General features: G+C 37.1%; 1 protein-coding gene across 1 annotated transcript in view; it reads left to right on the forward strand.

Annotated features, from left to right (window-relative positions):
- Positions 1-217: 217 nt before the first annotated feature.
- The window catches only part of EPHA6 (EPH receptor A6), a 512,200-nt gene continuing 485,109 nt past the window's right edge, over positions 218-27,308 (forward strand). Inside the window, exon 1 of the mRNA XM_058185714.1 lies at positions 218-326. Coding sequence (XP_058041697.1) covers positions 218-326 — 109 coding nt within the window. The remainder of the gene's footprint in view (positions 327-27,308) is intronic.

Genomic DNA, 27,308 nt, shown 5'->3' on the forward strand with positions numbered 1-27,308 from the left:
CTGTTTTAGAGGCGAAGGAAGCTCTTCTCAGGGCAATTTTTTCCCCACCCCACTACATCCTCCCCCCACTTTGCTATTTCTTCAGCTTTAGCAACAACTGCGAACCTGATTCTTCCTTCCCTCAGGGCTTCCACGCTGCTTATTAGCCCGGACAGGCAAAGAACCTGACATCCTCAGTCCCCGTGTGGGACCAGGAGAAAGGTCCGAGGTCCCAGCCATGGACAGCAGTGAAATGAGGGGCTTCCTTTGGAAATGTAACCTGTTCTTTCCTTTGGTGCTGCTCCTGGTATGCCTGGGAGTCTGCAGTCATGTTTCCAGCAACCAAGGTAAAAGAAAGGGAGGAAGAAAGGGAAAGGGAGTTGTTGGGAGTGGGAAGGGTAATAGCTGGAATGATAAAGAATATTATTTAATGTGCAAAAAAAAGCAGGTTCTGTAAGTCTGCAAAGTAGTTGCCGGGGAAGACAATTCCCATAGGCATAAAAGGATCACTTGTTCCTTTCATGGGCTAATGGAATGGTCGCTCTGTCTCATCTGGCAGTGTCAATTGATTTGCCCCACTTAAGTGACAGATGGAGGGGAAAACATTCTCATGCATGGTAGAAAGGAAGTTAAGTTTCAGCATTAATTCAAAGCTTTCTCAGGCCCAGACCAAACCAACAATGCTATGTTAAACTCAATGAAGCTTTGAAAGGAATGCCCTCTCCATTTTAGCTTATCTAAATATTCTTGGTTTGTTCAGGTAAGTCCTGGTAAACAGAACAAAAATGTGGACTTCGAGCTTACACTTCTGGTTCAAAGCTTGTGTTTCTTTGTGTACCTAATTGTCATAGATGAATGGAGTTTTAAAAACTTAAAATAAGGGGAAATATGCTTTAAGTGGGATGATCCGAATATAATCTGAAAGACAGTTCCTATGCCTGGATTTTATTTTATTTTTCTTAATCATGAAATCAAGGAAAGCTGTTTTTCACTGGATTGTCACTTTTGTGTCAAAATGGCCTGCCTCCAGAAGTTGTGGGTGCACTTGCAGTTTTTAAGAAGAAATTGGACCACCAGTGAAATGGTATAGGGTCTCCTGCTTGAGCAGAGGGTTGGACTAGAAGACCTCCAAGGTCCCTTCCAATTCTTTTTGTTCTGTTCTGCTCTGTTTGAGGTAATTGTATTGTACTTTTAAGGAATTGATATTGCTGTCTATATAGGGCTTATGAGGCCCGCCAAGAGCCTGAAGCTCTTACAGTTCCTTTAAAGCCCCTGAGTATGCATGTATTTGACATTCAATGAATCTTGGCCTTGGTCACAGACATGATCACTTGAAAATAATAATATAAACAAAGAGAGTGCTATTTAAATAACACTATATAAATATGCAAGATTTTATTTCTTCTTTGTCCTTACTGTACACCTGTAAAAGGAAATTAAGGCATAGAGATCATGTTTTATGATCCAATAGTCTATCTAAAACACCTCTGGGTTTCCAAATCTGTTCAGATGAGAGCTTAAAGGATCATCTCTGCTGGTTGAGTACAATAGAACAGCACTTAGGAGATCTGGGCAAATCAAAAGCTTATCTTTTGCTTTACCTGCATAATCATTTTAATAAGTGGTGTCCTTGGACTCATTCTTGACCCTGCTTTTCTTCTTTGGGGAATATCATGGTAACTAATCTTGTTACTACTTAATGATCTGTGGACACTTATGCTGACAGGAAAACCACAGAATGTCAACAAATGAACTATTATTGATTTGTTCAAGTGCAAAATTCTATTCCTGCAGGAAATTAAATATGTTTATATTTACAAATTCACACATCCAAATATGTGTCTAATCTTCAAAATAATATACAGCCATGTATAGTAAAACCTTTTTACTTGCCTATGAACAAGAATGCTTAAGCAGACATATAGCTAATCTAAAAGAAAATATCAATCTCCTGCAATTAAAGATGAAGGCAGTTTCTTCTTCTTTTTTTAAATTGAAAGGATTATTTATAGATTTTGTAATTTAATAGCCAAAATTATTCTCAACAAAAGATCAGACTTTCATACTATGGAAGAGTTTAATACATTTTTGGCATCAGATACTAATTTTACTAGAAATGGATTGTCCTTATAAATCAATCCAATCTTTACCCTGAAAATCTAGTTTACAAAGTGGAGTGACTAGTGGCATCTTTGAATCCTTGTGTTACAAACAAAAAACATTGATTCAATTTATCTGTATTTTACTATCCATGTATGATTCCCATGTTGTTATGTTTAGCTTAAGTACAGAGAAGCACAATTATCTACTAGCCACTGCCTGATCTGCAGAGTCCTTGTTCTAAATGCATGACATCTCATTAGCTTTTCAGGCAATTCCTGTACTACACCTATGGGTGTGAGTAGGTGTTTCATTTGTGTTTATGTATAGGGAGAAGAGCTAATGATATGGTGGAATTTATATGTCATGTGCAATTGAAAATTATAGTATGATAAAAATGGGGAGGGAGGGAGGGAGGGGGGGAGGGAGGGATAAATTCTATTATTTTGAGTGTCCTTACATTTTAGGGTTTTGAGGATTTAGCTTTAATTAAGCTAACTTTTGCATGCTATTTGTTGTCATACTAGATGCCAGAGATATGTGGTTTTGTGTGAATGTACACACACACACACACACAGAGGACATACATACCCTGTGTTTATCCCAGGTGATTTGCTTTTGCAACTTCAGATTTAGTTTGTTCATATTTATGCTTACCAATATACTCAGCATAAAAACTATCAAATCAGAATTAATTTTGTCTGCATTTACATAAGTACATAAATACAAATATAAGATGTCAGGTAGAACTTCATAAATAGTTGACTTGTCTTAACTTCTTTCTTGTCTCATTGCTAAGAAGCACAACCAAAAGTATTTTCAGAAATAGTACAGAAATGTAACTGGAACATTACTAGCAAGCAGATTTTTTTGAATGCTAAGATCTGCAGCCATCTATGTTATCTTCAAGACTAGTCTTAGCATTTTGTTACTCTATAGATTCATTAACAATTGTAATTAAAATTATACCCTTAAACTGCAAGCAATATTCCATAGTGTTATATAAAAATATATTGATATCTTGATTAAATTGACTTAAAACAAATTCATTCTACACTGTAAAAAAAATCCATATGGCTAATTTTAGATGTATAGAGCTTTCTCCTAAGATTCCTAAACACTTCAGATATTTTATTGCTGGGCTTCATCTTAGGCTACTAGAGGAATATGGTTACCACTTCCCTTTATCTTCACCCAATATTGTTTCACCAGTAGCTATGTACAGTAAAACAAACTGTGTGGTTATTTTTATATAAGCTATGATCATTCTTCATGGTCCAGTTTTCATGATATTGTTCTCTCTGCTGGGTCTGTTACATTCAGAAGACCCATTCAGGCATTACAAATCTGGCGTGTTCATGACAAGAGAATTTCAGGTGACTCACTGCTACCCAGATAAACATTTAATGATATTGACTTCTCTGAAGACATTCATCATTGAGCCATGCTAGCTACCATATGAGTCAGTACCATAATACAAACTTTTATTTATCTACTGTTAATTGTGCAAATGCTGAAGAAAAGCTGATTTCACTAAATAATATGGTGAGAGTAGGGTTTAATATGATACCATTTAATGGTGCTGGAGTTTAATCCAATTGCTAGAAGATGAAGTTGCAGACAAATAGAAACTGTTGTTCAAGTCTTTTGAGGTGAAGGCTTGGTAATTCAAGCATCAACCCTACAATATATCACAGCAAGCAGTTCTGTCCTCTGACTTGAAAGATTGCTGGAACTCCAAAACTGCTGGATTGCAAGTAAGCAATTGTTTGCCTTCAGTGAGCTGCTATTTGATTTAAAAGCTTACCCTGCTTATATATTTAACTACTACTATTATACTTATTGCTAAAAAGTATTCCTTTTTATCATGCATTATATAGATAACACCCAAATTCTTTTAATTTCATACTTTGAGTTAGGAATCCTTATTGCTATCATAACCTGAGCTTTAATCTACACAAATATTGAACAAAAGCTCTCTATTGACAGCATTGAGATTGGCTTAAATAAAATCACCACTATACAACAAACACTCTTGTCAGACAGATATCAGTAAATACATTGAAGCTAATTATATCAGAACAAGAGTTGTATCAGCAATAAGGGTTATGGATAGCAGAACACCTAAAAAGGGCTTACTTCATCAAACAAATATATGTCCATGTATGGAAGAAATTTAGTATCAGATTAACTCAGGTTGAAATTGTAAAGAAACTGGCTAGCAGATTGGAAGTGACTGGTTTACTAATTGAATTCACTTACAACAGTTCATTGAGTGACCATTCAAAATTACAATGGCAATGAAAAAAATGACTTATGCTTACAACCCTTACAATATGGGAAACTGGCCCATATTAATGACAATGTCCTGGGGTCATGTGATTACCTTTTCTAACCTTCTGACAAGCAGAGTCAACGGGGAAGCCAGATTCAACTAAAGGTCTTATTACTAACTTAACAATTGCAGTGATTCACTTAACAACTGTGACATAGATCATAAAATGGTGCTAAAGTCACTTAACAAATGTCTCACTTAGCAGCAGTAACATTGGATTCAATCGTAGTGGTAAATTGAGGGTTACTCTTAGTTTTCTTTTTTTCTTATTAAATGAAATTAGTTTCCTTTTCATTAAATAAGTGAAGGGAAATAAGCTAAATCAGATCAAAGATAGTCTAATGTTTTCATTGATCTGAGGCACTGTAGATCCTTAAAGGTGTTTGACATAAAGCTTTCCCCATCCTACCTTGTCTTTCCCCCATTTTTGGTCTGTTAAGGTTGAATAATAAGATTAGGAAAAGTCTAACCATTTTCCTTAGAGAACTGATGGAGTTGATGGTATGCATCTCTCTGTATTAGAACTCTGTGTCTTTGCTTGAGATTATTCAGTGGGCTCTAGGATTCTGCCATTGGGATCATAGGATCATTAGATGATTGATTTAATAAATGTAGGGGCATGATTAATAAATAATTAAATTAACAGTTGTTCAAAATTCTACGTTGTTGCTTTGAGGAACTGAAGAACTCTGTAAATATTGATGGTATCTCATTAAATAAATACATAACAGTTGAATTTTCAAAAGATAATAAAATATTTTAATGATTAATTATCCTTTGCCTTTTCCATTTCCAATTTTTTTTCAGCACTCTGTGAAATACTTCATGTAGTCATTGTAAAATTTTAAACATCTATGTATCATTGTTAGAATGACTCTTAGAATACAATGGATTATTTTTTAAAAAATCCATTCAAAACAACTTAAACTTATTTTTTCCAAGTATTAAAAAAGTAGATATGCTTGAGGCAGAACAATGTATAAATAGGAGCACTGTTTTTATAGAAATACTGGTTGCAAAACTATTTTCCTTGGTACCTGATAATTGTATGTGTGTGGCTGTGGGTGTAGGTGTGTGTACTTACTGTATTTGAATTTGTGTATACATATAGATACACACACACATACATATACACATACATACACACACGTACACGCACAAATATATATATTCTCTATAGACTGTAGCTTTTTCATAAATAAGGTGATTTGTTAAATGGGTTCCTTGAGGCTATTTTACCAATCAATTTATTTCAGAAAAGGTTTGGAATTCTTCTGAATTCATCCTTCTCTTTGAGCTATAATAAAAATTAGAATTTGACTCTGCTCAGACAGGACAGCCAACATCTTTTGCCTCAACCTTCTTTCTTTTGTATCAAATTACTTGCTAACTGTGATAAATTAAAAGTTGCCCTGGAGTGACCTCTGATAAAATAAATTGCATGTAATCTGAAAAAGAAAATATTTCTAAATCAGTGAATCATTAATTATATTGTTTTTGGCTGCATATTAATAAACAAGGGCTGGGAACAGCAAAGGTTTTGTCCCAGATCAAGCTAATAATACTACTATTAGTCATGTAAACCTATAGGCAATGGTTCAATAATTATTGAAATAGCAAATGAGTGCATCTATAAAGTCCTAAATTTGATAACTTACAATGCTAGGTTAAGCTAACAAATTATATAAATGTTATATGCTAATTTCTTATTTTAAAAAACCCTGTATGCATACTTCTTCATTCTTAAGATTACAAGTTGCTAATATTGTGACTGGGACTCCAATACCCTATATTATAAATATAGCCAGGCAATATTATATATTATATAATTATATTTAATATATAGTTAAAATATGGGCTTTCTAATTTAGGCCAAAAATGTACACAAGAAATGCCTAAATTTCAGATAGTATCCTTCCTTCCTCCCTCCCTTCCTTCCTTCCTTCCTTCCTTCCTTCCTTCCTTCCTTCCTTCCTTCCTTCCTGAATAGGAACATCATCAGGTTAGACAACAAAAAACAAGGAAAGTCTTCACATGACATATAGTTAAAATACAGAATTTTCCATCACAAAATGTGGTAATATCCACCAATTTAAAAATAGATTTAGGGAGAACACAATTATCCTGATTAACTTTATAAATGTGAAGACTTTCTTTTTAATAGAATTTTCCATTATATTAAGAATATCATATCATATTTTGTCATCCATAATAACACTGGAGATGTTTTCTTTTTCTTTTTTATGATAAAATAATATATAAATGTAGGTGATCATGATTAGATTATGTGGTGAAAATATTTGTACCCATGTTTTATACTGTCTTATACTTTTTGCCACCAAGGCACCAGGTGTTTTGGGAAGGGGTTGTTATCCACTGACTCACCTGCCTTGCATGCATCCCTCCTGCCTCCTTTTTGCTGCCAGAGGCCTTCAGGAACTTTTTCTGAGGCCAGCAAGGCTTTTGCAGCCAATAACAGAGCTTTGGGTTGATCTGGAGCTCTGTTATCAGCTACAGAGGCCTTCAGGAAAGCCTTGTAGGCCTTGACAGCTGCAGAAGAAATGGGCTAGCAAGGCAGGTGTCAGGGTGTGCAAGGCCGGGCTGCAACTGTCCATAGGTAAGTAATAGGGCAGCTCTACCACACCCCATCTGCACCCTAGCTTAATTTTTACCATACACCCTGGAGTGGGCAGGGTCTTAATTAGGGATTATTGGGGGAGGATAGGACTTATATTGGGTGCATGTATAAAAATCAAGCTAGGACTTACTTTTGGGATAGGTTGTATTTTCAGAGAAACATGGTATATGTTATCTTCTGCCTCTAAAGTCTTAAGCTACCTTTCAATAACGACATCAAAAGAATAAAAGATAGGAAGAATACATATTAACAATGTTGTGTGCACTAAGTTTCATTTTCTGTCTGAGGCCCTTTAGGAATATTGATGTTTTGACCATACTCTATTTGCTCTGCTTCATAGCAGAGCTATAATTTCCCAATGAGGGAGACAGAGACAGAGAAAGAAAGAAAGGAAGGAAGGAAGGAAGGAAGGAAGGAAGGAAGGAAGGAAGGAAGGAAGGAAGGAAGAAGAAAGAAAGAAAGAAAGAAAGAAAGAAAGAAAGAAAGAAAGAAAGAAAGAAAGAAAGAAAGAAAGAAAGAAAGAAAGAAAGATACCAAATGTTTTTATTGATCATTGAGAATTCTTACTGTTGGCTATATCAAAAATAATTTCTGCATTGTTTTAAAACTTTGTTGTAAAATTTGTTCTATGTTATGAGAAGGAATAACTATTCACTTCTCATACAGCATAATGTCTGGAATTACCTTGTCAAACTTGGAAGCTGGATCTATAAGTTGTGAGGAAGACTGGGTTAAAGATGAAGAGACCAGAGGTTATTCACTATATCCGTTATGTTTAGTCATTCTCCAAAGTAAGAAAAAATGTTCTGCACTCCCCCTTTCTTTCTTTCTTTAATTATTACCAAATGTTCTAATTTATTTGGCACAGCCTTATAAAAAAACTTGCTAATGAATTTTTTTACGGACAATTTTTTTTAAAATCCTTTTAAGAGTTGGCTGTATCTTGAATTCCTTGCATCACAATCTTATAATAGATAATAGATTGTCTGTGAAGTCTGTGATGGTCTCCATGATAATACAATGTAAAATAATATTCTCCTTGTGAAGATTAATTCAACACAGGCTCTACTGAAATCACAGCACAGTTAAGAAAGTTAAGGTGGCTGTTTGGACTTGTGTATCTCTGAAGTTGCACTTCACTTAATTGAAACTTCACTCTTTGAAATGATAACCAGTTAGTTTTCATCAGGAGAGAACTACTGTTAATGGACACAAAGAGATTAACAGAAAACTCACCTCTGCCTCTATTATTCACCTGTATCTGCCTTGCCTCACTGTTCTTTAGGAACTAGAGCACAGCATTTTCCATACTGCCTATTACTGTGTTGAGAGGAAAACACCACCACACTTCCATGAGTTGAAATGCCTTATTCAGTTGTATCATAACTGGTTCATACACTCATAGTGACTATTAATTGACATTGTCTATAATCCAGTCTTCCACAATCTGGTCTTCTCCAGGAACTTAGACTACAAATTTCGGAATTCCTCACCCAGCATGAAAGCTGACATTCCTATGTTGTATGAGTAGAAATCAAGGTCTTCTCGTTCTTTTCTATATTTAAGCTACTTTCAATGTATATTTGGAACATGAAGTATGTGTGTGTAGGTGTGTTAATTAGCATAGGTAGTAATTACTGAAACAGGTGAATAGTATAGGTATCATTTGCAGAGTATGGCATTTGTGGTAATTTTTCTGATTGTAGAACAAAATTCTGAATTGACCTTGATGATGTAACTTTTCAAAATTAGCAATAGAAAAATAGTTGTCCATGAGTAGTCAAACAAACCATAGACTCAAGCACTGTTGAGAATAGAATGATATCTTAAAAAGAAAGAATTAGGAAGTTGATTGGGCTGGTGGAAATGATGCTTTATAATTAATAGAATAGAAGCTGGTAAAAAAATAAGCATCTTTAGTGAAAAGAGAGGCCTGATAAGAAGGACATCATACAATGATTGATGCAGATACGTATCATGGCCAGTTCTTTATTATCAAGCAATTTCACAATGTGAAATAATGGTCTAAAGTTACCTGAAGGCAAATATTTAACAATTATATCAGTGCAGTGGAAATTTATGGAAAAGATGAAGTCGTCTTGATTGGAAGTATTCAAGAAAAGTATGGTTTAATTGGGATTTCGGCACTAAGCAGGCACTTGGATTCAGAATTTTAAATTGTCCCTTCCAATTCTAGCTCCCTTCCAACTTCTGGTAGGTTCAAACTGAGATTCTTCATTTCAACTACTGTCAGTGAAAATTATCCATTAAATGACTGCAGAGCATAATAATACTTCAAAGATGAGAAGAAATGTTACATGTATTAGGAAGCCCCCAGCAGTCTCATTAACTGTACTTCAAGATTATTAAAATGCTCTATACATTGAAGACTGGCTTCCTGCTATAATTTCCCTGAATAGTTCCATTCACACTTGTGATAGCTGGTAATGAGGTTTGTGTTTTGTAGCTAAAGCCTTAAAATTGTAGTCTATTTCAAGGAACTAAAATTAAGATATAGAAACAGAAAGAATAAAATTAGATGAATGAAATGAAAAGAGTTTGAGCTATGAATCTGTTTTTAATGTTTCAGATACATTTACTAACAGAAATTGCAAGGCATATTTTTAAAATATTTGAATCTCGTGAACACTAACTGGACTGTATGATTTTAAAATACTGTTTATTCTTCATTAGTTCAGGTAGGCATGAATTGACTTCGTAGACTGTACTATTTGCATAAGTCCCAGATCATTTCCAGACATTTTTAGTTAGATGATACATAACTTTCCTGATGCTTAAATAATATGTCCCTTGTATAAAACAGCATTTTATGTTAACTATATATTAATATATCATAATGTTAGCTTGTCAGCACTGGAATGTGAAAAACAAAATATCCAATCTAATAAAGCTGTACAGAAAAAAATAAACATTTTATATCCTACAGTGTTAGTGTGAGTCCAGACCCATATTCCATGTATAAACATCATGTTTTAGGAACCTGATACAAGGAAAGAAGCCATTACAAACTCTATTAGTGCATGCTTTATTGCACCTTCCCTTAGAATAGAATTATAACATTAAATTATTTATATTTTGACCTCATAAATGTGGATCAGCTGTCAAGCATTAATAATTTTTAATGTAGACCAAATATAGACAAACGGAGAACCCAAAACATAGCGATTACCCTTGAAATGGTTATTTTCAAAAAGATAAAAAGTGGTGATTGAAAGATACATAAAACCCATGCTAAATTAAATCTGTGATTAGGAAAATTAGGAAAAGAATTAAGATGTTTTAATTAAAAGCATCTCTTCTTCCATTCTGAAATTTTCTGCTTTCTGCCTTTCTTGTTCTAATAGATGACTGCAATTTGTAAGAACACCCTTTTGTCTATTTCAATATAAAATGTCAGGAGGAAGGTTTAAAATACCGTATCTGCTTAATGAAAGTAGAGAAACAGTTGTATACTTTCCAATGAAGATGACAGGATCAATAAATTAGGTTTGATTACATGTTGACATCTATTCACAGGATGTTAACATTTATTGACACCACCCTGCCTTCGCCCATTTCCTTATCTGCACAGATCCTTTATTCTTAGTTCAGATATTGAACACAATTTGCAAAGGTTAATGTGGATATGATGCTAAAATTAAGCAGATGTGTCAACCTCCTATGTTGACTAGTTTAAAACATGATCTTTCAGATTTGCACCTTCTTGGCCACATTTGAGGGTATAATTGAAAAACTTGTTCCTAATTTTTGTCTCACAATACTTCTTTTAGCAATAGTTTTGTGTGTCATACCCCATTTCTACTAACAGAACTAACATTTTAGTTTATTGGTGGAAGTAACTGAAGTTATTACTGATGTTATTGCTTTCTCTTACACATCAATTTTTCTATAGCTGTTCCAAAGAAAAATATGATATCATTTCATTTCCAAGGAATGATATCTTTCCTTGAAATTTACTTGAAATGTGTGAAGGTAGGAAAATATTCTAAAGAAGTGATTATTTGGTAAAACCCTTGGCTAATTAGAAAAGTGCATGAATACCACATCTGATCATCAGGAATATCACAAGAAATATTGGAAATTAAAATTCTTTTTTTACCCAATTAGGTATTCCAAATTATCCTTCTTTTGTTTTGAGAAAGAGTAGACGTTCACCCAGTTCACCCTAACCAGTTCAGTAAGAGGAATCATTTGAATATTATGAATTTACATGAATAATATGATATTTTTCCACTCTCTTCACCTAATGATAAATCTCTTTTAGCTCTGAATTTTCCCCTCCTTTTACAAAGCTTGAGTATGCTCTATGTTTAAGACAATGGCTCTTAATACAGTGCTCTGTGGATATGGCTCTTTAAGTGCCTTGCCATCATTATATCGTACAGCAACAAAAATAATGATTTTTAAAAAAACTATATCTAATAAGATTTTGTCCATTAAAAAAAAATATTAGTGTGGATGCTTTTAGGAAAACTGAAGTACTGATGAATGACCTTGGGTCAGTCCCACTCTCTCTGCCCTAGGAAGGATGCAAAGACAAACCTTTTCTGAAAACTTTGCCAAGAAAACTGCAGGGACATGTCCAAGCATTCTCCAAAAGTTGAAACTGACTCGAAGGCATCTCCCCAAAATATGTACGTGTATGTATAATGTATATGCATATATCTATCTGGCTCTTTGGAGCTCTTCAGAAGCATTGCAAAAAGTCTCAGTGGCATTCCCCTTGTTTCACTGGGTTATATAAGGAGCACTTAAGATTGAAGTGGCCCTTTAAAGAATTACTTTAAGTCACTCAAAATGACATTATTTTCTAGAATAGCAACGCAATGCTTCTGCTATACTCTACCTGCTTAATCATCCTTTGCTGAGACATATTCATATTATGGTATTGCATATCTCTGAAGATTTGATTTTTTTAGAACATACTTCTCACAAATCCATTTTTTTTAATAAATTAGAAGAATTTTGATCATTTGGGAGGAAAACAATATTTGTAACTTCTAATGTACAGAATTATGAATGAATGTTAACCAATTTGTATCCACATACCTAATAGCTATTAAATAAATATTATTTTAAAATTTGGTAAGAAAGATCTTTTCACTCTGAAGAAAACTGAGCAATGTGTTATGAAATACTAAATATGTAATAAATATTATTAGTACTAAAACTAGAGAAAGCATAAAGAACTGGCACACTTTGAGAAAAAGTGCCTGTTTTCATGTGATCATAGTTCGGTGTCTTCTGATACAGGTTATGTCTTACTAACTGAAAAAAAAAACCGGTTACTGAGCATTTATATAACAACAACAACAATGCCATTTACAAGAAAATCCCAAAGGATTCTGCATCTTGATCCTTTAAAAATGTTCATTGGATAATAAACTTATTAGAGGTGATATTTACTATGGTTAAGAAAACATAGATGTTTGTTCATTCTATGTAGATAATAGCTGAGTTCATTCATTCTATGCTATCTCTTTCAGTTATGTAATACATAGCTTCCTGCTCTAAGGCACTACTTTTTGAGGACAAGAACACTATTAAAAATAGCTTCTGTAGTAAACTACTGGAAAATGCAAAAATAGGAAAACTTTATACAACCCTAGCACCAAAAAAAAGAAAAGAGGAATCGCAATGTGTTAAAGAAAGAATAAAATCAAAATTAATATACTCAGATAAAGAGGGTAGAATCTTAATGATAGAGTTACAAATGGAGCAAAAACAAATATTATTCACAGCAATATATGCACCAAACAAAAATCAACACAATTTTTAAAAAAGATACATAATAAAATAACGGAAATGGAATATAAAAATATATGCATAATCGGGGACTTTAATGCAATAGTTGATGTTAAAAAAGACTATAAAAGTAGTAAGAAAAATAATAAGAAAAATATATTACCAAAATCACTTTTTGATATGACATCAGAACTTAATTTTCTTGCATTGAGGAGCACACAGGACAAATAGCCAGTACACATTTTATTCATATCAGCACCAGTCTTGGTCACGGATTGCCATGGTGTGGATGACACCAGAACTGCAAAACAGGATAGAAAACATAGAAAGATAAACTAACGATTGGGAAGATCACAATCCATTTAAAATAAAATGGAAAGGCCAGAAAAAGAAAAAGAGGTGGACAATGAACCAAAACCTACTGAAAGATAAAGGATATAGAAAAATGTTAGAAAGAGAATTAACACTATTTTTATGGTAAATTAAAAAAAAGACACATCACTATAAAACCTCTGGGACACCACAAAAACTTATATATGTGGATTAACAATAGCATATATGGCTAGAAAAAATAAGAAAAGAAAGTTTCAACAAGAGTAGCTACAGAAAGAACTTAAGTTTAAATTACAGAAAGAACCCCAAAATAGTAAGAAAAAAGAAAAAAGAGACATCATAAAACACAAACTTAATTGGCTATGCAAGAAGAAATGGCACAGAGAATTAAGCTAGCAAAACTTTTTTTTTTCAGAACGCAAACAAAACACGACGTTGGTTAGCATATAAACTAAAAAGGGAAAAAGAATAATACATCAATTACAAAATGAAAGTGGGGTGACTCAATACAGAAGAGAAGAAAAAAAAGAAAATAATACAAACATTCTTTACAAATTTATATTCCCAAGATGATAGAGCAGAGGATAAAATTAAACAATGTATAGAGACAGTGAATATGAGTAAAATAACAGAAATGCTAAATGGACCAATAACCCCAACAAAATAAGGGGTTGCATTGAAAAAACAAAAAAAATAACAAATCACAAGGTCCAGATGGAATCCCTGTTGAGATATACAAAAATACACAAGAAACATTAGGATTGGAAACATTTAACTAAGCTCTTGAGGAGGCCAAATGCTACCCTTCTTCCAAAAGAGGATACAGATCATCAACAAATCAAAAACTATAGGCCCATTTCATTATTAAATATGGACTATAAAATACTTGCATCGATAATAGCAGAAAGAATGAAAAGAATTTTGAACAAACACATCCACTCAGACCAAAATGGCTTCTTAACAGGAAAAAATAATATGAGGATTATAATGAATACGCTAAAGTATTACAAAGCATACCTTGAAAAACAAGCTGCACTGGTTTTCTAAATGCCCCAAAAGCATTTGACAACTTAAATTGGAAATATATTGTAACTCAACTAAAAATTATGAAATTTGAGAGGGAATTTGAAAAGATGGTAGAAAAAATTTATACTAACCAAACAGCCAAAGTAATAATGAATGACAATATTACTGACAAATTTGACATAATCAAAGGAGTAAGACAAGGATGCCTGCTTTCTTCTCTTCTATTCATCCTAACCTTAGAGACACTTCTGATAAAAATTAGAGAGGATCAAGATATAAAAGGCTTAAAAATTAAAAAAGAAGAGTACAAAGTCCAAGCATTCACAGATAATTTAGTATTCACATTAGAAGAACCATTAGAATCTGACCAAAATTAATTTAAAAAGTAGAAGAATTTGGTGAGGCAGCAGGGCTCAAAATCAATAAAAATAAAATAAAAATAATAACAAAAAAACACACAAAAAACAATAGAACGAATTGGAAGAAAAAACAAATATTCAAGTAACTAAGAAAATAAAATATCTAGGTATTTGGCTAACTGCTAAGTGTTCTTCAATTAAGGAGGATAATTATGACAGAATAATACAACAAATAAAAAAGATTTAGGAAATTGGAAAAATTTACAATTATCACTTATTGGGAGGATTACATCCATCAAAATGAACATACAAATTAAATAATAATAATAATAATAATAATAATAATTATTATTATTATTATTATTATTATTATTATTATTATTATTATTATTATTATTATTATTATTATTATTATTATTATTATTATTATACTGAGAGTATTATTTTTGTTCCAAGTTATACCAATAAAACCAGGGAAAACATTTTTTGAAGACCTAAAAAAAAATTTACAAAATATCCTAGGGGAAAAAACCTAGGCTCAAATTAAAACTAATGCAGGACACTAAAGACAAAGAAGGCTTCACATTACCAGAGTGGGAAATATATTATCAGGCAGCAGCATTAATTTGGCTTAAATATTGGATTGGACTAAAAAATAAGAGGGTTCTGGCCAATGCGTTGGTTCCGTCCCAGGCGCCTGATGGACCCGGAGAGGTTCCTGACGGAGCTTGGGCCGCTTCCTGAGGATCTTACCCACGGCACGACTGAAGAACTGGTTGCGGCCTGGGAACGGGCCGCGGCTGGGGCTTTGGACCGTGTCGCGCCTTTGCGGCCTCTGACCCAGCGTAGATCTCAATTGGCTCCCTGGTTTTCCGAGGAGCTGAGAGAGATGAAACGCCGGAGAAGACGCCTGGAGAGTGTTTGGAGGTCTAGCCGTTCCGAGGCTGATCGGACACTAGTGAGGTCCTTTACTAGGACCTACCTAGTGGCAATGAGGGAGGCGGCGTCTCGTTCCACCCTCATTGCATCGGCAGATAACCGCCCGGCCGCCCTGTTTGGGTGACCCGTTCCTCCTCCATCAAGAGGACGGGATGACCCTTACAGGGACGAGCTGAGGAGTTTAACGGTTATCTATACGATAAAATCGTTCAACGGGATAGTTTGGACCAAGATTGCGATGATCCAGCGGGGCGACAGAGACGCGTCTTGTTGAGGTTATTTGGGATGAGTTTGATTCTGTGGCTCCCGAGGACATGGACAGGTTGCTGGGGAGGGTACATGCAACTACATGTTTACTGGACCCGTGCCCTTCCTGGTTAGTGGTGGGTGCTCACAAAGTGACACGAGGCCGGCCCCCGGGGGTTTTAAATGCTTCTTTGATGGAAGGGGTTTTCCCCGCCGCCTTGAAGGAGGCGGTGGTGAGACCTCTCCTCAAGAAGCCTTCCCTGGACCCAGCTATTTTGAGTAATTATCGTCCAGTCTCCAACCTTCGCTTTGTGGGGAAGGTTGTTGGGAGTGGGGGTGGATGGCAGGTCCCCCGGCACCTGGAGGAAACTGTGTTTCTGGACCCGTTCAGTCCGGCTTCCGACCGGTTATAGCACGGAGACGGCTTTGGTCGCGTTGGTGGATGACCTCTGGAGGGCCAGGGACAGGTTGCTCCTCTGCCTTGGTCCTATTAGATCCCTCAGCGGCTTCCGATCCCACCGACCATGGTACCCTGCTGCGCGGGTTGGAGGGATTGGGAGTGGGGGGCACCGTTTATCGGTGGTTCTCCCCCTATCTCTCTGACCGGCCGCAGACGGTGTTGACAGGGGGGCAGAGGTCGTCCTCGAGGCGCCTCACTTGTGGGGTGCCTCAGGGGTCGATTCTCTCGCCCACCCTGTTCAACATCTATATGAAGCCGCTGGGTGAGGTCATCAGTGGTTTCGGGTGAGTTATCATCTGTCGCTGATGATACTCAGCTGTACTTTTCCACCCGGACCACCCCAGCGAAGCGGTCAAGTGCTGTCCCGGTGCCTGGAAGCTGTACGGGTCTGGATGGGGAGAAACAGACTCAAGCTCAATCCCTCCAAGGCAGAGTGGCTGTGGATGCGGCATCCCGGTACAGTCAGCTGCATCCGCAGCTGACTGTTGAAAGCGGTTAGTGGCCCCAAAGGAGGCGGTTCGCAACTTGGGTGTCCTCCTGGATGGACGGCTGTCTTTGATGAACACCTGGCGGCCGTCGCCAGGAGGGCCTTTTACCAGGTTCGCCTGGTTCGCCAGTTGCGTCCCTTCCTTGATCGGGATGCCTTATGCACGGTCACTCACGCTCTGGTTACGTCTAGGCTGGATTATTGCAATGCTCTCTACATGGGGCTGCCCTTGAGGTGCACCCGGAGGCTGCAGTTAGTCAAGAATGCGGCTGCGTGATAATGTGAGAGCCGCTCGTGGCTCCCACGTGACATCGCTGCTCCGTAGCTTGCACTGGCTTCCTGTGGTCTTTCGGGTGCGCTTCAAGATTTTGGTAACTATCTTTAAAGCGCTCCATGGCTTAGGACCCGGGTACTTACGAGACCGCCTGCTGTTACCTTTTGCCTCCCACCGACCCGTACGCTCGCACAGAGAGGGTCTCCTCAGGGTGCCGTCCGCCAAACAGTGTCGGCTGGCGGCCCCCAGGAGTAGGGCCTTCTCTGTGGGGGCAGTGACGCTCTGGAATGAACTTCCCCCCGGTCTGCGTCAAGTGCCCGATCTTCGGACCTTCCGTCGTGAGCTCAAAACATATTTATTCATTAAAGCGGGACTGGCATAATTAGTGATGTATTTTAATTGGGTTTTTAATATTTTTTAACTTTTTAATTTAAATTTTAATAATCGGCCTTTAAAATTTGCTCTTTTTAATTGTTGTTTTAAACTGTATATATCTTTGTTTTTACTTTGGCTGTACACCGCCCTGAGTCCTTCGGGAGAAGGGCGGTATAAAAATTTAATAAAATAAAATAAATAAATAAAATAAATAGAAGGACACGACCTACAAGTGGGATGACATGCGTTCCTATGGGATGAAAAGTTTAAATCACACAGTTATTTTCAAAGACATATAATTAGAAATGCCTTAATACAGATCTGGCAAGAAAAAAATCATTATACAAAAATTCCAAATTGTTTGTCCACAAATGGAAGTGTTGAAATATCCAAATTTAACAGATACAGATAAAGTAATACGTATAAGGATTTGATAAAGGAACAGGAAAATTTGAAAACCAAACAAGAATTGGAAGACCAGAGTATAGATGGATATACACACAAATTCAGTCCAAATATAGAACGGATATAAAATTACACGACTTCCAAAAAGAACAGCAAGAATTAGATAGAATCTTACAGGGAACAGATGAAAAATTAATTAGTAAAGTATGGAAATTTTTACTGAGATATAAGATGGAAGATGAGGTGGTCAAAGAGACAATGATAAGCTGGGCAAAAATTTTTGGACACAGTATAGAACTAGAGAACTGGGAAAAATTGTGGGAAACAAATGTGAAATTACCATGTCAGCAGCATACAAGGAAACCAGTACAAGATGTTTTATAGATGGCATCTCCCACTGGGGGGGTTCACCAAGATGTTTCCAAATACATTACCAATTTGTTGGAAATGTAAGAAATCTTATGGAACATACTATCATTTATGGTGGACGTGCACATCTGCAAAAAAATATTGGACTAAAAATCAAAAAATGGCTTGAAGAGATAATTGAACAACATATAGGCTGGAAACTGGAATTATTTTTACTGGGAATACTCTCCAGAAAATATACCAAAGAAATACAATATCTAATTTTACATATTATAATGGCAGCCAGAATAACATATGCACAGAATTGGAAAAGTAACATTATACCAAAAGAAGAAGAGGTGATGAGAAAAGTTTTGGATTGTGCAGAGATGGACAAATTAACAAAAGACATAAAAGAAAAAGATGAAACAGAATATTATTTAATATGGAATAAAAGGTATAAATGGTTAGAGGTCAGGAATAGCAAGTAAGAAGAATTACCAAAATGCCACTAAACAGATAATGTATGTAAAGTAATATATAGATAAAATAATATGTATAACATAAAGAACTATATATATAAATAAGGAACAAAGGGACCACAAATATAAATATATGTAAAGAAGGGGAGGGGAAAAAGCATGAACTTTAGAAGAGCACCAGGGGTGGGTTCTAAATTTTTTTACTACCGGTTCTGTGGGCGTGGCTTATTTTGTGGGTGTGGCTTGATGGTCATGTGGCACTGGGCGTGGCTTGGCAATCATGTGACTGGGTGAGAGTGGCTTGGCGGTCATGTGACTGGGTGGGCGTGGCCAATAATAATAAATAATAAAAATAATAAACAAAGTATACAAAACAATAAGAGGTACCAAAAACCAACTTTCACACTTTACACACACACAACACAACACAACTGACTCACACACAATGTAAAAGCAGCTGCACTTCACCTAAAAGGGTCCCTGCAACAAGCGGGAACCTCACATAGCCACAAAAATCTCAAAAACCAAGTTTCACACTTTACACACACACAACACAACACAAGACAACACAACTGACTCACACACAATGTAAAAGCAGCTGCACTTCACCCAAAATGGCCCCTGCAAAAAGCAGGAACCTCACAAAGCCACAAATAGCTCAAAAACCAACTTTCACACTTTACACACACAAAACACAACATGACACACATGCGCACACACACACAAATGCCACATGCAGCTCTGTGAGAAACACTACAGAAACACACCAAATCTAATAAAGCTGCACAAATATTTTATTATTTTATTTATATTTTTTAGATCGGGGTCTCCAACCTTAGTAACTTTAAGGTTTGTGGACTTCAACTCCCAGAGTTCCTCAGTCAGCATGGATTGCAGGAAGGCATAGTCAGTTGCAGTCTATGCAACTGATTGGAGAAGCGAAGGAAAGCCCGAAAGGTGCTTACTTAATTAAGTAAGTGAGGAGGGAGGATTGGGTGGGCCAGAGGAAAAAAAGTTTTTAAAAGGATCCTCTGAGGATCCCTGCTCAGCCACGCGATCATCAGAGCGTTTTTTTCTTTTCAAAGCCTTTTTTTGGCTGAAAAAAGAGGCTTTTAAAAGTAAAAAAAACACAAACCTCTGATGATCGTAGAACCGGTTCGGGGGCGTAGCCAGCCAGCCATTACTACCGGTTCTCCGAACGCCAGCAGAGTTTTACTACCGGCTCTATAGAACCGGGGGCAACCCACCATTGAAGAGCACCAATATGAAACTGTTGTAAAATGAAAATGTATGCTTTGTGTTTGTTTCTGTTTTTAAAGGAAAAATAATAAAAACATTTTTTTTAAAAAATTGCTTCTGATTTCTGCAACATTATGACATATTTTAAAAGTATTTCACATTGGCATAATCTACAGTTCCCCCACACAAATAAAACAACTAATGTAATCAAACCTAATCTAACCTAATCTAATCACAGAAGGAAACAAAATAAAAGCAAAAGATAAGGACAAAAAAGTTAGGACAAAAAAGGGAGAGGAAAAATCTTATCTGAAATACATTAGCTCAAAGAATTTACAAAAATATCCTTTTTTGAAAGCTCAAACTTCCAATGACAGTTCATAACTTGTGCATTCTTGACACTGTTTTAAGGACTTTGGAGGAATGTATATCTAAATGTATTAGGCAAGTAAAATTAAAATCTATTTTATTTTAGATTCCTAATAATCCCATGGAGATCTTTGAAGCATAAATACAGTAGATCATTACTTAATTGTTGTTTATATCTAATGATGATTTCTCAAAATAGCCAATAGCCCTGAATGTCACATCATTAATTAGTTCAGAGCCTGCTTGTTTTCAAGATCAACCAATATTGGTTAATTAATAACATTCACATAAAACACTTTTGAAAAGTGTATTTTCCTTTTTATGTATTTGCTGACCAAATAATAGTTCCAAAGTCTGTATGCTACTGATATGAAATTACAGTAGCCTTAAGGCAAGGCTAACATGCAATAGTTAAATGGATTCAAATGAATAATTTAAATGCTGGACTTCTCAATTATTAATTTAATTCCTTTGTAATTGAATGCCAACCAGTCCAGGCCCAGAGGAGTTGCCTCAAAAGGAGTCTTGTGCTGTCACCTGGAAATGATTTGAACCTTGTTGGACTGAGGAAGTGGACAGGACCCTTAAGTCTATGACCACAGCCATCTGCTCATTAGATTCATTCCCTTTCTGTAGGGGCATGTGAATGGATGGTTAATTCTTCTTTGAAAAAGGAGGTTGTTTTGGTTGATCCTCAATAAGCTATTGCTGGACCCCCACCATAAGAGCAATTTTCTTCCAGGGTCTAATACCCCATTTTGGGAGAAGGTACCATATTTTTTGGAGTATAAGCAGTGGTGGGATTCAGCCAGTTCGCACCACTTCGGGAAAACTGGTTGTTAACTTTCTGAACAGTTTGGTGAACTGGTTGTTGGAAGAAATCATTAGGGCAGAGAACCGGTTGTTAAATTATTTGAATCCCACCACTGAGTATAAGACACTCCAGAGTATAAGACCCACATTAGTTTTTGGGGAGGAACACAAGAAAAAAATTCTGCTTCTGCCTACCAGCATCCATCAGTATTCATCTGGCTAGCATTCTTGCAGCAAACAGCAAACAGTCTGGTAAGTTTCAGCACGTTATTGCAGCCTGATTTAGCATGAACAGCTGATTGGCAATTGAATTGGCCTTCCGGAATACCGCCAATCAGCTGTTCCAGGCTGCAGGGATTGCCAGAGCCCATTGCCGCCTCCTCACACCCCATTTTTGGCTTCCAAGCATTGCATTTTCGGCCAGTTCCAGGCAGCGAGGATCGGAACCGGCTGAAAATGTGATGCACAGAGGCCAAAAATGGGACATGCAGAGGCCAAAAACAGAGTGCACGGAGGCTGAAAAACGACACATGGAGGCAGAGATTGGCGGTGATGTGCTGTGGCGATCCCTGCAGCCTGGAATGGATCTAAAACTGGGTATGCGGAGGCCAAAAACATGATGCACCAAGGCTGAAAATGCCCAAAAGGTGGGGCCCAGCGGGTGGGCGGGGCTTCAGCAACATTCAGTGTATAAGATGCACCACAATTTTCATCATTTTTAGGGGGGGAGTGTGTCTTATACCCTGAAAGGTACAGTAATTGAAAATATGGTTACGTAGTATTTCAGAGGATCTTGGAAGAAGTGGATTCAGGAATCAGAATGGGCAGAAATAGCATTGGTTACCCTTTTTGATGATGTTCAGTGAGGATAGAATGCAGATTTCGCATCCATCCTTGTCCTATCACACCTCTCAATGCCTTTCAATATCATTAACTATGGCATTCTTCTGAAATCAGTTAGAGGATTGGGGGTGGCTAATACAGTATTCTGCAGGCTCACCTCCTTCCTCCAAGGTCAATTCCAGTTAATAGTGGTTGTGGAAGAATTCCCACTCTCAGTCCCTACTATGTGGGGTAGTGTACGGTTTAGTATTCTCAACTTTCCTATTCAACATCTACACAAAGGCATTGCATAAGCTCATTTGTTACCATGCAGTCAGGTATGAATGCCTTATTCTGTACCTGGAGTTTGAAAGGATTAGGGATAAGAAACAACAAGCTTCAGTTGAACCGTGACTTTAGGTTTTGGAGCCTATCCAGGAGTGGGTTTTACTTACCTTTACTACCAGTTCGCAATGGATTGCGCACCAAGCTTCTGCACATGCGCAGATCATCTATGATGACATCCAAGTGGGTTGGCAGAACCTCCCCCTGGTTTTACTAGTGGTTCTCTCAAGAACCGTACCGAACCAGGGGCAACCCACCACTGGGCATATCCAATCTAGGACTATGCTATCTTTGATGGTAGGGTTGCACTGCTCTAGTGCACAATTTGTGGATCCTCCTGGATTCATAACTCTTCAAGGAGCAGGTGACACTCATGGTTAGGAGGACTTTTGCACAATTGTATATTGTGTGTCAATTGCATCAATCCTAGATCAGGAGACTCTGCTCACAGTACCCAGTTACTTCCACATTGGATTACTGCAGTGGACTGTATGTTGCCTGGAAAGTTTACTGGTTCTCACTGTAGTGGCATGAGCAGTTATTTATGATTTTACAACAGCACGTCACACCTCTGTTCTATGAGCTTCATTGTTCCATTCTTATGGAACATTCTTCCCCACAAAAATATTATTCTATTCCTTTTTATGTTCCATAAGTGTCTCAAGACCTGTCTTTATCATTGGGTCTAGAGATCTCAGGAGATTGTGAACATCTTATGAAGGCTCTGGCATTCCATTTGATTCAATCTGTCCTGTACCATATGGTTGTATTTTTATGACTGTTGTTAATAATTGTTTTTATATATTTATTGTTATATGCTGTTCAGAGTTACTTTGTGTGATGTGGATGACTATATAAATTTACTGTATAAAATAATATTTTTTCTTTAGTAGTGGCTTTTCAGTTAATGTTCTGATATAGGAAAAGATCGGCATATTAATTTACATTTTTGCTACTACAGTAAAGACAATTATGCAGCACCATCAGCATTGGGTGACTCATAGTATTAACAGCAAGGATGCTTTGCCCTGTTAAGTTTATTGGTAACACAAGTCAGTACAGAAGTGGAAAGAAGTCTCATATATATTCAGGATGACAATTGCAGAAAGCTGGAATAATATAACTAATCTCATTTAGGAAACCCTAATTTGAATTTCACTTCATCATACTCTCAGTTTAAGTAGCATTTATAATGCTACTTGCAAAGTTGTTATAAAGCACAGATGAGTGCACATCAGCTTGTATGCAGCTTCTTGACACAAAATTGCAGTTTAACTCATAACTTGGAATATTTTTATGTTATATATATATATATATATATATATATATATATATATATATATATATATATATATATATATATATATATATATATATATATATATATATATATACACATATACATACACACACACATATATATATACACATATATATATATTACATACATACATACATATATACACCTTTCTATTTTGACTCATTGCCAAGTGCAAGGTATTTAAGAAATGAAAACCCTACTCCGAAATCTCACTCTTTATTGTATACCTGTCTTTATAAATCTTGTATACAGAAGAAGCAGGAAGATTGATTAAACAATTTTGGGTGTGGGAGTGTTGCTGTTAAGCAACAGACCTTATGTAGATCTAAAATTCAATAGAAGACAATATCTATAGCTCACGATCGAACTATAGAATTCTTGATGCTTTTGTTTGGATGTTTGATGGAAGATATCTTATTACCCAACTAGGAAACATCATCAGCACTGATGTTGGATAATGAAGATCTGAATTCATTGGAAGGATACGTATTGGCTATTTTCAGAGTTGTAAGATTACAAGGGTAGGAGTATCCACTCCCTTAATAGGCATTCAGTTGCATTTTTTTTTTTTAGTATTTGAAACACAGTTGACATGATTCAGAAATAATAATTCTGTTCATTTGATTTCTAAGCAAAAAGAAGGAACATTTTCTTCTTTATATACAAAATAGCTGATCATGTGGGAGAAAGTTTCTTCATTTTCATCTTGCTTTTAGATTATCAAGATGGTCAGCGGAAACCAAATGGAACAAGTAGATACAAGTAGGCAAGTGATAGCTGGCAGTGTGCAATGTATTTTTAAAGCCCACACATTTTAGCATATATTAGAAATAGAAGACTGATTGTTATTTTGGAACAATAACAAGATAACAGACTGTGTACCATAGAGAATGAGATTTTCAAGGCTTGCTGTTCTCAAGCATGTACTTCGGTTTGACAGCCTGGCCATGCACCTGTAAAATGCACATGCTGCTAAGGCTTGTTGCTTAACGTTGTAAATAATAAATGAACAGTAAGTGCAAAAGTGTCAGACTGGATCAGTTAAGAAATTATTAGAAAAGAGAAAACATCAGACTGCTTAGCTGTTCAAGCAGTTAAAAAGACATAAGGCTTTGAAGTAAATAAACTTTTTATATGATTTTTCTTTTACACAGGTTTTTAATTGTTTTAAGATGCCCAGTGTCATGAAACCATATGTTAGAATGATAAATAAATAATAAATGAAATTTTTTTCTGAACTACTATTATTATCATCACTTTTACATTTGGCGTGCAATGGTTCGAATGGGAGGTTGGACAGGAAGTTAGCAAGCCCATGTTTGAGACCTGAGAGCTGTTCTGGGGTAGAATACTCATTCTTCACTTAAGCACCTGCCAGGGATATAAAGGAAGTGCCCAGATGGGTGATCCCAGGGCAATGGTGGTTTCACTGGCTAATCCTTTCAACCCGGAAGCACTTCGTTGCTTCAGACACAAATGCAAACAAAAACAAAAAACCGCCCCATTATATCAATGAAAATAGCTATAAGCCATGCTTTGTATGCTTTGTGATATTTTCCAGCAGGAATATAGGCACATTTTCAAAATCTTCATTAAATCTTCATTAAAGCTGAAAACTTATGTACTCTATGTAAAACATAGGGTAAAATCTGAGTGAAGTCAATGGGACTTACCCTTGTCAGTGAAATTATCCTTAGCATACTGCAGAATAGATTTTCAAATAAGACTTAACTGTAACAGAATTGAGTGACCCTCTTTTGAATTCCCATCTATCAAGGAATTATAGTTGGCAGGGTTCAAGAGATGAACCTTTTCTGCCATGGTACCAGGCTTCTGGAATCTTCTTTTTCCACTTAACTTTTTGCAGATCCTTCAAGACCTGAGGGGTGGTGGTATTATGTTATCAGGCCTGGGGGGCTGGGGGACCAGGGAACTTTTGTGATGATTGTAATTAACTTCATTTTCTCTTGTTTTGTGTGCTTTTTAATATTTTCTACCGTATTTTTTGGAATATAAGACACACCTTTCCCCCCCAAAAAAGAGGGTGAAAATCTAGGTGCGTCTTATACTCCAAATGTAGCCCTGCCCACCTGCCAGCCCCCACCCTTTGGACATTTTTTGCCTCAGTGCATTGCATTTTCAGGTGGTTCTAGGCAGTGGGGATCCTCACTTCCACTCGGATTTTGATAACGAACAGTACAGATCTTTTTATCTGTTTAAAACAAACCCTATCACTCTATGCGCATTTAACTGGAGTGGGTGGGGGGGGTTGTGGATGATTTTCATGGGGGCAGAAGAGGGTCTTGGCACTGAAGGCTCCGTTCCCGAGATGCCCTGTATTCCTACCATTAGCCATAGGCGTTGAAAGCCTGGCTTTCTCACAACAAGGTCTGATAGAGACACAGCACTTCAGTCATCCTGGATGCTGCCATCTCATAAACATGGTGCCAGCCTTCCTGGCAAGTTCCCGTGCCTTTGGTGTCTGGTTCATAGCCTGATTCCCGAAGTGGCCCAGGGAAGCATGGAGGTTGGGACTTGGTTGGTGAAGAAGGAACTGCGCAGGAGGCATAAGGCAAGACAACTAGTCACTCTGCCTGCCCCTTCTCCAGATGACCCAGGCGGAGGGTGGTTGGCTTCTGTTCCTGGCTCAGGAGGAAAGAGAAGGAGTCTGCAGAGAAGAAGGGTGCATGGCTCTCTGATGTGCATTGGGGAACTGGAGAGGAAAGCATTTTCAGGTGGCAGCGCTACAACATCCTCACCAAATCCAAAAATGGACCATGCAGATTTGTGTTTCAGGCAGTGGCTGGTTCCAGTCAACACTGCCGCCCGAAAATGCCTTCCTCCTGGTTCTCCAATGCATATTGCAGAGCCACACACCTTCCTCCTCCTTCTCCTTAGACTCACCTTCTCTTTCCTTCTAGCCAGATCCACCACCTGAAATGCAATGCACTTTTTTGGCCTCCACATGCCTCGTTTTTTGGAATTGGGGAGGAAAGCATTTTGGGAAGCAGCACTGCGATCCCCTCCCCAAATCCAAAAACAGGGCATGTGGCCAGCACTGCCACCTGAAAGTGTTTTTCTCCTGGTTCCCTGATGCACATTGCAGAACCAAGTGCCCTCCTCCTCCTTCTCCGCAGACTCACCTTCTTTCCTCCTGGGTCTGGAGCAGAAGCTAACCGCCCTCTGCCTGGGTCATCTGAAGAAGGGGCAGGCAGAGTGGCTAGCCGCCTTGCCTTACACCTCCTGCGCAGTGTCAGCCAAGTCCCAACCTCCATACTTCCCCAGGCTGCTTCGGGAATCAGGCTCTGAACCAGCCAAAGGCACATGGGCTTGCTGGAAAGCCTGGCACTGTGTTTATGAGTCGGCAGCATCCAGGAGGACTGAAGTGCTGCATCTCTATCAGGTCTTGCTACGAGAAAGGGAGGCTTTCAACGCCTATGGCTATAGATAGGAAAACAGGGGTGTCTCGGAAGCGGAGCCTTCAGTGCCAAGTCCTTCTTCTGCCCCCATGAAAATCATCCCCCACCCTATCCCATCCAGTCCAGTTAAATGCACGTAGAGTAATAGGGTTTGTTTTAAACAGATAAAAAGATCTGTGCTACTCGTTATCAAAATCTGAGTGGAAATGAGGATGCTGTTGATCCTAATGCTGGTAGGCAGAGGCAGAATTCTTTTTCTCTTGTTTTCCTCTCCAAAAATTAAGGTACGTCTTATACTTACCTTAACGTCTTATACAAAAAATACGGTAATAATGTGTTACACAGCATGTACAGTATTTATTGGTTTTCTTTTTTTGAACCCAGAGTCATTTTCTTATAAGATGGGTGGCTATACAAAATACGATAAA

The sequence above is a fragment of the Ahaetulla prasina genome, chromosome 5 (genome assembly GCF_028640845.1).
Source record: "Ahaetulla prasina isolate Xishuangbanna chromosome 5, ASM2864084v1, whole genome shotgun sequence".
In the NCBI taxonomy this organism is placed as follows: domain Eukaryota; kingdom Metazoa; phylum Chordata; class Lepidosauria; order Squamata; family Colubridae; genus Ahaetulla; species Ahaetulla prasina.